This window comes from Brachyistius frenatus, unplaced genomic scaffold, assembly GCF_029030835.1.
Source record: "Brachyistius frenatus isolate BFR_SWC_R1_liver_20210118 unplaced genomic scaffold, ASM2903083v1 Contig_6, whole genome shotgun sequence".
NCBI classification, from domain to species: domain Eukaryota; kingdom Metazoa; phylum Chordata; class Actinopteri; family Embiotocidae; genus Brachyistius; species Brachyistius frenatus.
In genome coordinates this window covers 2,278,247-2,296,173 of record NW_027210605.1, presented here as the reverse complement: position 1 = coordinate 2,296,173, position 17,927 = coordinate 2,278,247, and the positions used below count along the sequence as shown (strand labels likewise).

At 41.5% G+C, this 17,927-nt stretch overlaps 1 protein-coding gene across 1 annotated transcript in view; it reads left to right on the top strand.

Moving 5' to 3' along the window:
• LOC138636493 (metabotropic glutamate receptor 7-like) overlaps window positions 1–7,356 on the top strand; it is a 66,687-nt gene extending 59,331 nt beyond the window's left edge. The window contains exons 9-10 of the mRNA XM_069724531.1: window positions 2,231–2,483; window positions 6,207–7,356. Of these exons, the coding sequence (XP_069580632.1) occupies window positions 2,231–2,483; window positions 6,207–6,256 (303 nt within the window). The 3' untranslated portion in view covers window positions 6,257–7,356. The remainder of the gene's footprint in view (window positions 1–2,230; window positions 2,484–6,206) is intronic.
• Window positions 7,357–17,927: the final 10,571 nt, after the last annotated feature.

Here is a 17,927-nt window from a genome sequence, read left to right as displayed (position 1 = left end):
GGTTGGCTTGTGCGCATGTGTAGCTGTTTCAGAGGGAGTGGAAGCCCACATACCTACATACTTTTGTGTGTGTGTGTGTGTGTGTGTGTGTGTGTGTGTGTGTGTGTGTGTGTGTGTGTGTGTGTGTGTGTGTGTGTGTGTGCGTGTGTGCGTGTGTGTGTGTGTGTGTGTTTGTGTCTGTGTGATGAGTATGAGGAAGCACCTCTAATGCTTATTGTGAGCCTGCTCCTGAATCAACTCTCCTGCATGGTCAATAAATCAGTTCTGATAGGGTCAGCATCGCAGAGTCTAAGGTATCAGGATCTCATTAAAAGCTTATTCCAGGCGTGTTTAGTTGCTTGCACCAAACTTGTTGTTGCTATGGATACCAGACAGGTTACCAACTACCAAACATGGAGCGGCAGCGCAGAGCGGAGATTCTCCGGTGATTATGTTTGATGCCATGTGTGCGTCTCATCACGATGCTTTGACCGATTACCCCAAAATCGAATCATAAATCCTGTAAATTCACAGCTCAGACACAACATTCCCTCAGCTTCAAGTGACACGGAGCACAGTGTATTGTGATATTCATACAGTTATTAATGCATGGTGCACCAGCCAGATCACTGCCTCTGATGCTGCTCCACAGAGATACGGGAGGGAGGGTCGAGTGCATTGGTATGTTGATGATATATGTTGATGATTTTTGGAGATCAGAGGACAAGGGCATGACTGGCATGTAAATGAGCGTTGAAATGAAATAAATTACCGATATTTACCAAGAAAGATTGTATGCAAATTGCGACATTTCTCCCTTTGCTGATTCAGTGAGCATTTCGCTTCTCCGCAGACACACTGTGGCGGGTAATGTGTTTACAATTGTATCCTCTCCACCATCCACATTACCAGCGCTTGACTAAAAGGCAGCACATAAGTGACATCTGATGCTTTCGAGTGCAGTAGATTAGTGAGGGCGCTTTGGTGATCGCCTCTTGAAATAATAATGTCCCCTCTTGAAGTGATTGTTTCTCCTTCAGGACCCTTAGATGAAACTGGGGGCTCTCGCATGTCTGCTTATTCCCCAACTTCACTCTTTGTGAAATCGCTACATTCTAATGAAGTCGATGTTTAAGATTCTGGGTTAGCTCACAATTACAACTTGACAATGTGAAAGGTGTTACATAACCTCTGAAAAGGAATACTGCGCAGGAAGCTTTTTAGAGAATGTATCTGTGTCGTGTCTCATGAATGGCAATCTTATGAATGATCTTACCACTTAACGCAGTGAGAGCCTTTCACAGACTGCACTCTGCTGTGTGCAGCGCTGCAGAGAAACAAATGTATACTGCAGAAGCAGTGTTCTGAGTCCATGCTCAGTGGGTTCTTTTGTTCTCCGGGAGAAAATTTACAATTACAATGGAGCTGGCAACAGGAACTGTTAGTGGAGGAAGAAGTAGCTGCTCAAGTGGTGAAAGAAAAACATCTGCTATAAAGTGACTTCAAAATGTTGTGGACAGATCATCCACCGACAGTGAGCTCCAAAAATGTAGTCAAGAGTAAAGAGACGGGTAGGAAGGAGGCCTCCTGAGGACATTTTGATGAAGTCTTGGTGATGCTTCTGCGATTGTCATTAATACGCTTGAACCGTCTTTGACTTGAGTGAGTAGCTGCAGGTCAGGCTTTAATAAATGCTGCTGGATTATGTTACTGAACGCATGGCTGCTCCTCTGCCCATAGCTACACAGAGCAAATATCCAGACTACCACGTATCTGATATTAGATTAGCAAAACAATAATTTTATAACTGAATTTATAAGTTATTATGAAATGGTATGTTTTTACAGAACAAAGACATACTGTATCCTCTGATGAAAAACACTTCCCTGCAGGAAGTTTCACCACAATGCAAGGCTGGAAAAAAAGAACAACGAACACTGAATTATTTTTAATGGGTGTTCAGATTTTGTTATCGGGCAATAGTTATTATTAGGTTTTGCCTCATCACCGTGCTCAACAGTGTGACTGTTCTGTAATTGGCCACAGATGTTTAGCGATCATTGCTGTCTTGTTTCTAATGTTTTCTTTATAAGAGTTTAAATGCTACTTCTAATGTATTTATCCACCTCATAGAGCCACAAAATCACAGTTCCTGCCACATCCACAGGCATCCATTTTCATGATGAATCCTGCTACTCTATTCTTTTTTTTTTTTTTAAACCTCTCTCTACCTGTCTGTGCTTCCTTTCAGCTGTACATCCAGACAACCACACTGACCATCTCCATGAACCTCAGTGCCTCAGTAGCACTGGGCATGCTCTACATGCCCAAGGTGTACATCATTATCTTCCACCCTGAGCTGAACGTACAGAAGAGGAAGCGAAGCTTCAAGGCCGTGGTCACAGCTGCCACAATGTCATCGCGTCTGTCCCAGAAGCCCAACGAGAGGCCCAATGGAGAGGCTAAGACTGAGCTGTGTGAGACCCCTGCTGCTGACCCCATGAGTAAGTAACCCAGTGTGAGGACCACAATTGTTAGTACTCAGAATTTTAATATTCAGAAATGATTTATAACACTTTATAATATAGAACAGACACGCAGACATTTTAAAGTGTTTATCAATGTAAAGTATTTATGAACTACCGTATGGAGACATGTTTTATATTATTACAACTGTCTTTTACTATATTGTCCTTCATTATCTTATTGCTGTTATACACCTGCCTACCACTGCAGGAGGAGTTATAGCTGTTGAAAAATCCATTAATGAACACTTAATTCTGCTTAAAACTATGTTATACCCAGGATGTATTGCTGTTTGTTGAAGCGCACACGAGTCAGAACAGGCTACTGCAAATGTTTCACAATAAAAGCCTCATTAAGAAATTAAGGGTTTTGTATGAACGTAATAACAGGCTAAAGGGCTTTTAATTTGAAACATATACAGAAAACGTTGAGTTTGTATTTACACGTAATGCAGTAGCTTCAACAGGACAAACAGGAGAAGATCAAAATGAGGCTTCGAGTTGAGTGAATCAATCAAAACACATCAAATGTCAATGACTTTGAACATTCCATTGGTTTTCATTGAATCTCTTGCATGATATAAGTTTAGAAATTATTGGATCTTCAAGCACTTAAATATCTACATGAAAAGTTAACAGATCAACAGTACTGTGAACATTTTATTTCCTCATGTTGGAGAAGAAAATGTCGTAGCGTTGTTTCGGTGCGCTCCAGCAGCACGACAACTATGATTATATTATTAAAACCACTTATTACATGTTTATATACAGGCTGCTTGTAAATTCTAAATAGCCTTGTTAAAGTTAAGAGTTACCAAATAAATGCTCGCTAATGATACATTTTACTATTTATTTTTACGATCATAAAGCTGTTAATGCAAAGAGTAATGTATAACAAAAACACGATGTGAATGCTTGTAAAAGTTAGTCACACATCTATGTGTGTTATCTACGTGATAAAAATCTATGAATGCTAGCAGCATGTACATGTGAATTTCAGTGACGGTCTCCGTCTCTCTTTTCCTACAATGACTTAATAGCACCTATATAGAGATGAGGGAACGATACAGACCACGAAGAAGAACCAGCGGTGCAGATCTGTGTCATGTCAGATGTAGACTTATCCAAGAAACATGAATGAGATGTCTTTTTATTCTTTCTCAGATCTACCTCAGATTTCCTTTCTTGTACTAGAAAGTCCCATTTCACCAATTTAGCTGGGTTGCTGCTTGGTTAAAATGTATGTATAATGTCCGAAAGAAAGGACCTGGTTATCTTGAATCTTGATAAACGGTTAGACCTTTAGCCCAGGAGCATGGCAGCGAGCATGAGAGAAGATGGGGGACTTGCTCTGTGAAAGGATTTGAAGGAGGGCTTTGTAGCAGGGAATGGAAGAAGATAATCTGTCTCTGTTGCTGTGTGTTACTCATACCACCCTTCATCTGAAACAGCAAGCATGATCCTGTTAGCTAAGATAATGCTGGGTATTAGTGCGTGAGTGAGCAAGCCTACATTCTCCTGCAGTTAGGTGAGATAGTGTTTGTTTAGGAAGAGAAACCCCAGAGAGAGCTTTAAAGAGAGAATCTGCGAATGCTGGATCTTAGATTAATGTTGCCATGGAAGCCCTTTGCTCAACTCCGGTTTAATGATGAAGACAGAGAAGATTGACAGCTCATGCAAATCACACATCACAGCTTCCAAGGACCTCCTCTCCCACAACACTTTTAATCACGCAGAGCGATCATGGCACCCACAGGTGCACCGGCGCCTCAACCCCACTTTGAATTACGCCTATGAGATGACAGATTTTCCTGGGAATTTCTCCAAATACCCAACAGTTGTCACACTTATCTGTCATGAGTCGAATGAGCTTGTGTGTGCACATAACTGTGAGCATGCCTCCGGGTTTCAATGTGTGTATTGGTGAGTGACTGAACGCATGAGAAATGCACATATAAGTCGGGGAGCTGATGCAAGTGTATCAGGGGATGGGGAACATATCCTTGCCTGCCACACATGTGGCTCATTGAGCAAATACATACTGTGCATAGAGGGTAAAACCTCAACATCTGTTGCAGTAACGCATCCCAAGTCCCCGAGCAGGGAGTCTCTGGAAGGCCCTCCCAAAAGTGCACCGTGTCATCTGCTCTGCGTGTCTCTCACCTTCTGTCTCTCCTACATGAGTGTCTTCTCGCCTTGTCTCCCCTCCCTGCACACTCTCCCCTTCTATTGCCCTTCGTTTTTAGCAACAGTGGAAGTGACATTTATTAATGGCGAATTTATGTGCATGACCGACCCGAAACCTGAACTGTGCCTCGACCATCCCTGGAGACTGTCCGTCAATTCCTGTAACCATCAGAGCGCCAAATATCTCCCTTTCAGGGCCCATCGGTCCTGTATGAGATGACTCCCAGTGATTTATGGGATTAAGAGCATTAGCAATTCTGCAGATTTACATTGGTATTGAAAGGGTGTAATATCTTCACGATTATAACTCTCAGGGAGGAGGTTTTACCCAGTAATTCTGAGATGTTGAATTGATTCACTTTCCTATTATTTTTTCTAACAGGCATGCGTGTGGATGCCTTTTTTTTTTTTTTTTTTTTTTTTTTTAGAATGAATTCATTACATTAACAATGAATTCTGTGGTAGGAAAACAAAAAAAGATGAGAAAAGTTGTGGCGTGAGATAAATTAGGCAGCTTTCAGTAGGACAAATTAAGATGACAGTGAAGGTAAATGTCTCAATCCCAAAGCAGCAAACAAACACAAAAAGCTTCTCACTCTAAAAATGACAAAGTCTCCATAAAACTGTTTACATGTACCAGCAAGACTCTGTGGTACATTTACTAATGTTTTATTCATCATTCTCGCTGGCCAAGACTACAAAATGCAGCTGTAAAGAAATGGTGCGACTTTAATTGCATAGCCCATGGGAGTCAGTCGCCATAGCAACATTAAAGCAGTAGAGCGAGAATTTATAGCAATGTCTGTAATTAAAAAAATGCACCTCAACCTTCTCCACTGTAGACACAGGACAACACGCGTGTAGATACACACAGCCTCGTACTTGCTGTGGACTACCTCCACATTTCCTTATCCCGGTCTTAACCTCCGCTATATCATCCACTATTTAAATATCGCCCAAATCCAAAGGCTAACCATAACTCCAGATTTAATTCCAGCCTTCTAGAGAAGTCATGAAGCCAGACTGACCTCACTTCACAAAAAAATGCTTTCACTCTCAAAGGTTTAAAACACGAATTGGTTCTCATAATATACAGCAGGATACAAACACAAACGGCACCCAGGCACTCAGCCACATTCTGATGGGTTTCCATGGCAATCCAGACTGGGATCGCATTGCATGCCCTAGCATTTGTTCGGTGCCCACTTGTGTGGTGTTTGTGGGTTGTTTTTTTTTATTTATTTATTTTTTTATCACTAGCTAACATCTGAAAATAGAAACTAAGGCTTTACACAGGGGCATTGTGAGCTGAAATGATACACAAGGGCAGAAAATATTGCTCCTGATTGCACACAGCTGGTGATAAGAATGCGCAGCACGACGGGAAGACTTTACCAAAGCGGATGATGTCTATTTACCTCTGCAAGATGCTCTTTTGTTTGGTTTTAGCTGCGCTCAAAGTAAATCTTAATCCTTTTTTTTTTTTTTCCTTTTTTTTTTAAACTCTGTTCTCAGGTCAAGCAACCAAGAAAACATATGTGAGTTACAACAACCTCAGGATCTGATCTGCTTGGAAACGAATGCTGTTTGTCCTTTATCTGTGATTGAAGAAGGGGAAGGGAGCCGTGAGAGGATCAGAGGAAGACACGCAGAGGCAGGAGAGAGAGCGCAGGCATCCCAGCACCACCTGCAGTATCGATGCACTTCAGGACTGTGGATAGCATCCAACCTCCATCCAGACATAATGCATGAGTCCCGACAGAGACTAGCGCAGGTTTAGGGCAGCGTGGCTGGGTCGTCCTCCAGGACCAGGCTGTAGGTATGAAACTAGTGCCGTGGCCTCCTTCTCTCTCTCTGAGGGAGAACAACTTGACTGATAAAAGGGGTCACTGTGAATGAGGACAAACACATTAAAAAAAAAAAAAAAAAAAAAAAAAAAAAAGGGACAGTGGATCTGCTTTCAAAATATTTTCTTTTGAAATGTCATTAAAGCCATATTCTCCTGGGGTTCCCATTATCTGATTTCTGTTTTGTATTTGTTTATAAGTGATTTTCTTCTGTGCCTCTTTTTTCTTGAAGTTGATTTAATTACCTTAAACAGCGAGCTCTGCCACATTCTGTATTTTGTTTTAATGAAATCAACTCAAATCAGTCCCAGATGATTATCATGTTAGAGTGATGGGCATTGTAACTATATATTTTTTTTGTAAATATTTGAGAGTATTTTCATGTTTGGAGTACAAAACTAGATATCCAGTCTTTGTTCAATTGGATTTGGATGGTAATGAAAAGCACCACAAAGTGTTCACTTTGCATGTGCCAATGTATGTCTGTTCTATTTGATGTAAACAAAAAAAAAGAGAAATAAATTCTGAAAATGATAATGAGCTTCAGCATCCTTCTGCAGTTTGTTTTCTCTCCCAGAGCTGAACTTCACTGAATGACAGAATATGGCTTTAATCTGCTGTTGAGCTGACCTCCCCTGTATCTGCAAGCATGTTTGTTTTATATAGTTTCGTACCGGGTATATTATGCCTCATTATGGTGTGGGAAGCATTAATATCAGAACAATCATGCAAGTATGTTGTGATGTCTGTCAAATTATGAACATGTAATAAAATCACTTTGTTATCTTTTATACAATTAAAGCAGACAGCATATCATAGTTATTCATGTGAGTCTGTTTGTGTGAGCGTGAGTGTTTCACAGCAGGCGAGAGGGCAGCATGTTTAAACTGATGTATGAAGAAGTACAATTAATCGCTGTGCTGTTTACAGGTTTCTGTAAACCGATGGAAATGTTATGTGCTCGTTTACTTTCCCACCCCGCGACAGAGCATATTAGTGAGCTCGCTGAGCAGCGCTGTCATGCAGAGGGGATGGGACCACGCGAGAGGAGAAGATTTCCACCAACTGACTCCTTCACTCAGCCTTCCCTCTGTTCTCTCTCTCTCTCTCTCTCTCTCTCTCTCTCTCTCTCTCCCGCCCCCCTTTTAAGTCTCACCACCAATCCCCAATATGAATAATATAACATGTCAGATCAATTTGTCCTGCTGATGACCAAAGCCTTTACGAGCCAACCGCTCTTTATTCCTGTGCCTGCCTACAAGCATAATGTTACTATTTTCAATATTGATTATTATATAAAAACACAAACAGGCCACGCATGAGAGACTTCTGTTTCTTCACCCGGTAAGCGTCTCCCTCTAGGCTGTTATGTGGGCAAATATATGACCAAGAGATGCCGATTTCTTTTCTCTGTTGGTGTGTGAGTGAGAAAGAGGGGGATGATATTCTTACCCACACAGGTTTTTCTGTTGTTTCTCTTTCCATTTGTCTGGCATCCCTCTCCGCTCCTGTGGGAGCAGATGGTCTTTACTTCTCATACGCACAGTCTGTCATTTTTTTGTTGCACACGGCCAATAAAAATCTCACTTATACCCAATTAAGACTGGCCTCTCCCCCACCAAATTAATTGGTAGTGTCAGTGTCTGTGTGCAAGTAATCAGTGGGGGCTGAACAGAGTTTAGATCTGCAGCTCAGCAGAAAGACATAAGAAATACGAACCAGCTTAAGCAATACCTTTTTGGGTCTTGATATAAGGCAAGATCTTTGAAATGCAGAGTCTATTTAAAAAGCAAGGCATGTCGAGGAGTGTTTTTTACCTTCCTAAAATAGTTTGAAGGATGGACTTCTTCGGCTCCAAAGTCTCGAGGCTCCTACGTAAGTGCCCACCTGCTCAGTATGCACCTGTTCCGGAGGCAGCAGTTCGCTGGGAGAATCAAATGGGAGAAACATCAAAGGAAGGAAACTAATCATGGTGGACGGAGAGCAAGGCACACTCCACAAGGAGGACTTTAATGACTGTCAGATGCACATTATTAGGTGTGGAACATTTGATGCTGAACAATAGATTTTTATGGTCGCTTTAAAAATGTACATATGCCTGCCAAGAGTTCTGGCTCTTAAGAGCTGTCTAGTTACAAAGTTGTCAAAACTGTCCTCAGTGTCTAAGAATTACAAGACTGCGTGACCCAATTTGGATGACAAGGTGACACAGCTGCTCTGTGAAATGTGCATTTCAGCGCATGCCTCATGTGACATGTAAAAAGTCCCAGTACCAAAGGCTCAGGCTTTCTTCTATCAGAGTTTTTATATCACTTTGGTCGAGTGCCGCCTTTGAGGAAAGCCTTCTTTATCTTGTCAGAACTCCTGATGTGCTCTTTCACAGACAATTTACTGATGCAGAGTCCAGATTAGCACTGTTTCATGGCTCCTGGGCTATGGGCTTTCCTATCTCTCTATAAATGTCCAATTATCCAACTCTAGCCAGAGTAAAACCTTATCTGCTTCCCGTCAGTGACCAGCTGAGGCCGATACAACATCGGCCGGATAAAGACACTCTTCAGTCTTCGTAGTTTCTTTTCTCCTGCTGCAGCTTGTACTCAAAACCTCCTCACGGGGCCTATTGTTCGCCGGCATGTTCTCCTTCCCCTGTTCCCAAGAAACCAGGCCAGCTACTATTACCAGCAACACAGTGCTACTAAGATTTTTATAATTAGTGGTACAGTAAGATAGCCACTGGTTAGACATGAATCATAACATCCACATCTCCTCATAGGAACTAATTATCATGTGAGGGGAGATCACGAGTGTGGATCCACAGCTGAAGCGCTGTTTGTTTTTCAAAGAGTGATGCAAGAAAAGGATACAGTGCCTCTTATTGCAGTTGAATAAATTAGTGTGGGGTCACTGAGCGGTATTTCTTATCTGTGGGTCCACAGAGCTACCTCTCGCCCTGCTCAGGCTGCACAGTGCGCATGCGTGTGTGTTTGTTATTGCATTTTTAATCACTAGGAGAGACCAGGCATCATTCTCATCACATTAGTGTCTCCTGGTATTTATTCCTCTCTCACCACGTTCACCCCTTGGGGGGGAGGGGGAGCTGGGTGGGTGGAGAGAATACATTTGAAATTTGCTCATTTGACAGTCGTTAGAGATATAGCTTCTGACAGTACACAATTAGCTCAGTCACCTCCTTTATCTTCACTCATCTTTGGCTGAGGGATTTAATACATGGTTCCTCTGTTGTAATGGCTGTTCTACCTCTCTCTCTGCCTCCTTCTGCCAACATTTCGATATCCAAACTTCTAATTCCAGTTAATGATTATTTGAAAATTACATATCTGACTCTGTGGATTTAATTGACTGATGTGTTATTAGGATGGCTGAGTGAGACGAATGCTCTTCAGAATTCGCAGCTGAGTAGGTGCACTAATCTGCCGCTTTTCCCCAATTTCCCCTGTCAGAAAAATGCATTCATGGAGAAAAGACGTACGAGAGCTGGCGTGCACCTCGTGAATATGTTGCATATTTGTTCTGCTTTGGTTACATGAAAGATGCAATTCACTTTTAGAAGCTTGTGCTTGTATAAATTAAAGTAGCAATTTTTTTTTTTAGGACTGAATCACAGCTCAGGTTCAGGGTACAAACAAAAGCCAACAACATTTAAAGCAAGGCAGATCATCTGTGGCTGAAACAGGAGTTGACAGCGATAAGTGCTGGCTGGCTGTGAAATTTAACTAGAGAGCTAAGCCCTTGATTTCAAGGAGCATGCATAAACAATGCCATTCCACATCCCACACAGATCACAGTCATTTCAAAGTAAAGTAAACGCCTAAAGAGAAACAAAATACTGAAATGGAAATGAGTATTTGAGCAAAAGTGATAGAAATCCAAATCAAATAACCATGAAATGAAATTGGAAACCCAAAAGGTGCAGAAAATAAATAAAACACTGCACTTTCTGTTTGGGAGTAGATCAGTAAAAACAGCTGTCTGGTGTTTTACTATTTATTTGGTCTCTCTTCTGAAATCTGATCAAATTTCTGGCACAGAAATCTCTCAAACCAATCCACCTTTAGAGGCTTACAGACTACTGGTTTTACTTTGGGAATTGTGCAGGAAGTGCACAATCAAATGACCATAAATCAATTCAAAGTGTGAATTATAGTTTTTCCTCACAAACTGTATCGCTGAGGATTGTGTGTCTCATTTTTCAGTAGGCGGTGGAGTGTGGCGCGCTCTCCATTTGATTAAACTCTACCCAAAGGCTGCATCAATTATGTATCTTCACAATGGAGTTAATGGACTGCAATAGCAGTTGAAGATGACTTGACTAAATTTCCACATGACATGGCAAGAAAAATATCACTTCAGTAATGTAACCCTCCCGAACAGCTTGTCTGGGATGATAAAAGATCAGCTCTGCCTCCCAGCTTATTTTCTTTTGTTGATTTGTCTGTTAATCGGTAAAACATGACGCCCCCCCCTCACGGACCGGCCTCCTCCTGGAGAGTGTAAAATGTCAAACACACGTCAGCACACATACACACACACTCTATACATACTCTGCACATATTCCTTCATGTACCCGTGTGGGGTTTGCGCGTGAATATGTGTGGAAATGTCTCAGCTCGGCTTGCGATCCATCTACCCAGTGATCCAGCTTCCATAATTCTGTTCTCTGGGGTTGTAGTCCCATGAGTGGCCCCTCACGGAGAACAGAAGGGGCCCGCCAAGCCACGACTACACATTCACTGACCCATCTGGCCATCGGGCCAGCAGGGAGCAACAAGGGATACAGAGACCAAAGCTGGGCACAAACATCCTGCGCTAACATGAGCTCGACAGAACACACAATGTCTGTGAAAAGGTAGAAATGGTGCACAGCAACCACATACTGCGCAACCCTCATGTTTTATTTTCATATGCTGTGTGTTGTCTGGGCTGCGTATAATGACAGAGGGCAGAGAGTCTGCAGCTAAACGCATACTAGAGAGGGGAATATGCTGCATGGTGCATAAAGAAACAGCGATCCTGCTGCTGAGTTGTGTATAATTTAGAGTAAAAACAACATGTTGATGCAGCTGTGATCTTTTCATGTGAGGAGGAGGCTGGTTCAACATGACATTACAGAGCAGGGGTTGTCTAACCTGACCTCAGAGCTGTTGTTTCTTCTCTACTCTCGCATGCAGTCGTGTAAATGTTTCTGGTGACCTCTAACATGACATGTGTCTGCTGCTGCTGCCCTGCAGTCAAGCCTCTGCAGAAGATGCTGCTGGCACCATTATTGCAAGTGCAACACTGAATCTGTCATGTCCACCCCCCCGAGTTGGTTGTGAAACCTTCCTAACTTCTTAGCTTCGTCATGTCTCTAAAAAGCCACCGCTTCCCTGCAGATGGGCTCCTTCCATGACTGAAGACGAGGATTTCCATCCCAGCTCTGGAATGGATCCAATTTATGAGATAAGAAGTGAAATGCAATTACTGCACACTTTCTAAATCTGTGACTGAATAGTGGAGGCTCGCAGTTGTTCTAACTCATCTCCCTTTCTAATTATGAGTGTGACTTAAGGAGAGAGCTGACACATTTTCTTATCAAGGGGAATTAAGTATGATCACCTCTTTCCTGAATCACTGTTTAATAAATAGCTTCGCATGCATCACTGGTACCTTCATTGAATTTACATGTTGTGTTGCAGTCACTCCCCTGGAAGCTAATGAATTGAAATAAACACAAATAGCTTACATGCAGTATCTGATAAATGATAATTACAGTTTTGTATTTAGTTTAAGCTGAAGGCTCCTTATTATTTGCCTACACAAGATTTGACGCTCTCATGCAAAGGCTATTAATCAGCACCTTTGCCCAGATGTGCTGCTACCGCCATCTATTGACACTGCAGTGCGGTGTCTGTGGTTTCCACCTCCGAGCTCTCTAATCCCCCCCATCCTGTCTCAGAATGTAAGATCTGCACAACCAGTACCGACAGATGACAAAATGCGGTTGCGAATAGGCTTCCTGCTCAGCGCTGTGGGGCAAGTGAGCTCACGGTTGTCGGTGTTAAAAGCAGCATTCAAATGGACTTACTTCATTCTTTCACAAGATGGCGCTGCTGTCGTTGTTGACGGGAGGACACGATGCAGACTCGAGACGAGATGACGGCTTCGTTACGATCGTTTCCGTTTCTGCACGCACACACAAGATACAAATGTTTAAGAGGACAACGCATTTCAATTTAAAACGAAAATAACCATAACCACTACACAGTATGTCTAATTTCAGTAAATTCATCTGATCTAAATTATTTGGCGCTGTTTTGATGCATTGTTTTTTTTTTTAAAACAACAACAACAACAAAAAAACAGCCTTCCTTTTTAATAGTGTGTGAAATCAGTTCAGTTTGCAATTAAGTTGCCATGGTTTCCAAAAACTTCACAGTATGTAGGCATTAAATAAAAAGTGAGCAGATCACTGAGCAGTAAAAGTGTCAACATGCATTTACACACACAAAATGTTTTAAATGTCACCAAACCCCAAAACCGCAGAGCAAAAAAAAAAAATCTACTCAATACTACGACCGTGCTCAAATATATGTTTTATTCTTACTTACCATCGAAGTTCAAGTCTCCGCTGAGAAAATGAGACACTGGGGTGATTAAAATTGGCTTAAATAACCAATGAATTGAATGAAGGAACACTGTGCCGAGCAGGTAGCTACTGACATGGATCAGCTAATTAGACGTTATCTAGAAGGAGGCCTAAAATATTTGCCTCCCAAACCTGAGAGGAAAAAAATGGCTTCAGTTTTAGAGAGTTAAGTATAAATACACTTTTGGTAAATTAATCTACTGGACAAGTTTGTATGCCGGTAGCTAATAATACAGGATTTATGCTCGTCACGATAGTGTTACCCTAACAACATTTAAAATTCTGACATTATCGATGTATGTTTTTCCACCGCCACCTATTTTTTTCCTCCTATGGCTCATGAAAACATATTACCAAAACGATTCTTGTTAAAAAAAAACTGTCACATTATTAAACATTATGGAGTTCTTGTGATTTTTTTTTTTTTTTTTTTTACATAGAAAAGATAAATTGGACCTGTATGAAAACAGTCATACAGCTCTGGATAATTAGCTGATCTATAAACTCTCCAGCTTCACCCTTCATTATGTTTCTCATTATTTAGGTATATCTTTAAATTACAGGTTCAATTCTTTTTCTCTGTACAAGTACAAATGTCCGGTGCTGTCACAGCACATTTTAACGCATCCAACACAGTACGCTGCACAGTTTAATGCCTTTCCCATAATAAAATATGAAATATATAACCCTGGCTTTCCTGACAATTATTCTTCACCGTTATTTGTCATTAGCTTTCAGCCTAATGGGAAACAGAGTGCCACATTTCTTGGGCTTTGGGCATCTAATGAGGCCTATTACTGAATTGTGCATATCATATAATGCTGCCCACCATTATCCCCTCCGCACTATTTCCAATGCTAAGGAGGAGATCACCTTACCGCCTCCTCAAGCACCAGGATTCACAAAATGACTGATTAGTTTTTTTGTTTGTTTTTTTTTAATCAGGAGAAAAACTTTGCGTCATTTATAGTGTGCAGCGAACATAATTACCCTCCTGTTTGCAGTGAGAACTTGGACTGGCATGGCTACAGGTCTAATTAGAGTTTGTTATGACCCCAGGAATTATAAACACATTTACAGAACACCCGTTTTGATTAGCATTTTGCCACTGGTGGAAATAAACATACAGCAGGTGCTGTTTAAACACCGAATGGGGATGCGTGGAAATCTGTGAAGCAATTTCAAACAATCATAAAGCAAAGTATTTGTATTGATCTGCATTTTATCTGGTAGCAAAAAGTCGTGATATACAGATGAGACAAAGGGTTGTTTTTTTTTGTGTGTGTGCAGAGCTGCAAAGCAAACAGCAGCTTTTCAAGAGAAGCACATCAGACGCATCAACAACTGAAAGGTCAGTTCTCCTTGCAGGTTTTCATGACGTTATACATTTTTCATCGCGTACATTAACTTTCATTCCCAATAAATTATTAAGGAGTGAGGGAGGGGGGGGTTGATGAAGTGAGAGATTGGCAGGGCATAAAATAGCCTCAACTCCACATTTTGATGCACCCTCATGCTGCAGGCTGCTTTTATCGATCAGCTCAACTCCATTTGGAGATTCAAACTACTCACCTACTGCTATAATAGTCAAATCATCATTACAATAGGGTATAAATATGAAAATACATACAAGTAGATGAGCTCCAGTAGGTTTTGTACCTTTAAAAAAAAAAAAAAAAAAATGACGTCTCTTTGGTTTAATTTCTACGTTAACTTTTTGCGACACGTTTAAAACTTGGTGTCAAAATGATGCGATTAGTGATTTTGCACATTTTTATCAAACAAGGTCAAGTTTGAGCGGTGCTTTAAAAATCCCTTTTGTAAAGTCTACAGCGGGTCACGGAGAGAAAAACTCTACGGAGCTGCGATCAGCTGCCCGAGTTACAACGTCAGAAGATGATGACTCCCGTCCCGTCAGCGGGCAGCCGAGCTCGCAAAACACCCCACGACTGCACCCTCCACGGGCTCTCCGGCGGCGCGGAGCGGGCAAGACGGAGGCAATCTGTTCTTCTGGTGTCAATGGTTTAGTAAACATTTTAAAGGCGCACAGTGTCGTTTCTGCTTCAAAGGGGGGTCTTTTCCGTGAAGACACCAACAAAACACAGTGGTTCGATGCTGTTGTAAAGCAGCGCAAGGGACCCGCGTCGTTACTGTTAAACAAGGGCCGGTGCTGATGAAAATCGATCTCTGGCTTGGCAGTTTGTCACGTTTAGGTTTTCCTCAGGCTCCTTTAACGATGGTGGCGCACGTAATAAATGTTGTTTACTTGCCGCGTTGGAGGCGAGGCGTGAAAACCCCAATTTTTTTTTTTTTAAGCTGCCGTAGAAGGCGTGACCTGACCCGTCGCGGCTGCTCACGTTTCCCCGGAAGCTCCAGGAAGCACGTAGCCTGGTTCTCTCCAAGCTTCCGATTCCCCGCTGGGATTATAGTCTGGACGCCCCGCCCGCATTAACGTTCGCTCGGCCGCTGCACGGGGAGACCAATCAGTGAACCCTTTTGGTGGTTAAGCGCGAGGATGTTTTAAGTCAGGCATTTATTTATTTATTTTTTTGTTTTGTTTTTACGTGTAGATGCAGCATCGGCCGTGTTTTGGTGCACGTGTTGGCTATTGCCAGTTGGTGAAAAGGCTCCCCAGCAGGATTCAGAGACGGGGAAACTGTTCCCTATGGAGCGCGGGGGGCCAGACCCACGTAATCAGTCAATTTGGGTCTGAAGCGGATAGGACGCGACTCGCAGGCAAGCTTACGAAACAGACCCGTTAAGTTTGATACAAAATCACCGATTTCTCTGGACTTGAACCCTGTTGGAAACATTTGTGAAAATGTAAGTGAGGGAATCAACAAAATATGTGGCGAAGGTCATTTTTAGACATTTTAGTGCAGAGAAGTTACGCGTTACACCTTTAAGGTTCCCCAACATCGGATCTCCAGTGAAACTATAAAGGCTTATGGAGGGGTAGGAATCAGAGGGTGTGTAACTTTTGTGATGATAAATACCCGGCGGTCTCCTGTTTTAACTAATCTTACTTCTATTTGAGAAGACTTGATGTACATGTAAAAATAAAAAAAAAAAAAAAAAAGGTGTCTTCTCCTTTAATAATGTTCTTACTCTAAAGTACGATGTGGGCCCCGTTCTGTGTTTACTGCATATGTTGTTTGCATTCCACAACATGGAGCAATGGTCTCAAGTCAATCAAATTCTATTGTCTTAATAGTTATGCAACAAGAGGTGAAACGGTTCAGTATTTCAGTTTGTATATTTATAAACAATATATTCTGTATTTAATCACACAATGTTTGTAGGAAGCAGAGATTGTGTCAGTGTCACCGATATCTCCTGTAAATGAGTCCGTCGCCCATCGTTAGATGGTTGTTGGCCAACTGATAAAAGATTATTGCCTTCAATTTGCAACATAAACCACCTCATAATTACCACTTACGTGTCGCAATAACAAAGACCATGAAGCCTGAGCAAACGAGAGCATGTTAGAGAACATATTTACAGCACTGACGACAAAGAAGCGCAAAATGCAGTTCTTGAGATTCACTTTCTACGCAAACTTGTGCACACACAGGACTGGTAAATGGTCTGGGTATGTATTATAGCTAAAAAGAAATACAAAAAAATAAGACAGACCGTTCTCCCTTTGATGATGAACGGTCCAGATTATCAGTGCTTCTGTATTATCTTAAAGAGGAATTTAAGATTAGCACACTTTTTGAGGGCTCTTGACAAGACACAAAAGGATGAATATTCAACGCCTCAGCTAATTCCTGAAGTAACTTTTCACCGAGCGAATGTTCTTGCCAAAATGACATCCACAAGCTTTCACAGCAGTTAAAAGGATTTCTTTCCGTCTCGGACTCCGCAAGAACGAAACAAAATGTCTTGTGCTGTACTTTGGGAACAAGTATTTGTCAGAGCAGCATGGGTGTGCAACATGTCACCGACCACTGAAACCTGTTTTTGACCTTTGTTGAATAAGCCGTCATGACAGAAGCTCTATGCTAAAAGAGTTTGAGAGCAGATATTAGTCACTATTATTGATATTTCTCAGAGAGATGTGGGAGCACGGGGCCTAAAAAAAAGAAAAGAAAAACTGCCCACCTAAATGCCAGAGAAAGGGAGCACTTCTCTTAAAATATCACAGTCTCTCAGCAGCTGCCTGCCGTGTATTTACTTTATTACAACAAAGGGAGCACAGCTCATGTTGTAGCAAAAACCCAGACAACCGTCGTATATTTGAAAGCAAAATAAATTCAGAAAACAAAGTGGAGGGAAAGATATTTGAAACTTCTTTAACTTTCAACTTAAAATAGCTCAAAGTCATCACTGCTTTTGATCATGTAAATATAATGTACCGTTTGCACACGTGGGCCTGTAATTATTTCAGCTGACCGCAATCTTTTTGTAGAATCGTAAAAATTGTTAAAACGGCTAGATGATATTATATTTCCATCAATATTTCACTGTTGTTTTCTACCCTTCTTCTAATGGCACCATCCTGTTGTCCCTGCGTCTTCCGCTGTGGTTAAATCACACACGAGTGGAGAGTTAGCACCATCGCAGTACATTTTCTACTCTGACTTTCTTACCCATTATTTTCAATGATATCTATAGTTTGAATATACCAAATATATATACAAGTTATTATTATTATTATTATTATTAATAATAAGAATAATAGTGGCATAAAACAAACAGAAAAAGACAATTCATTAATCGTAATTATTTTGATGAGAA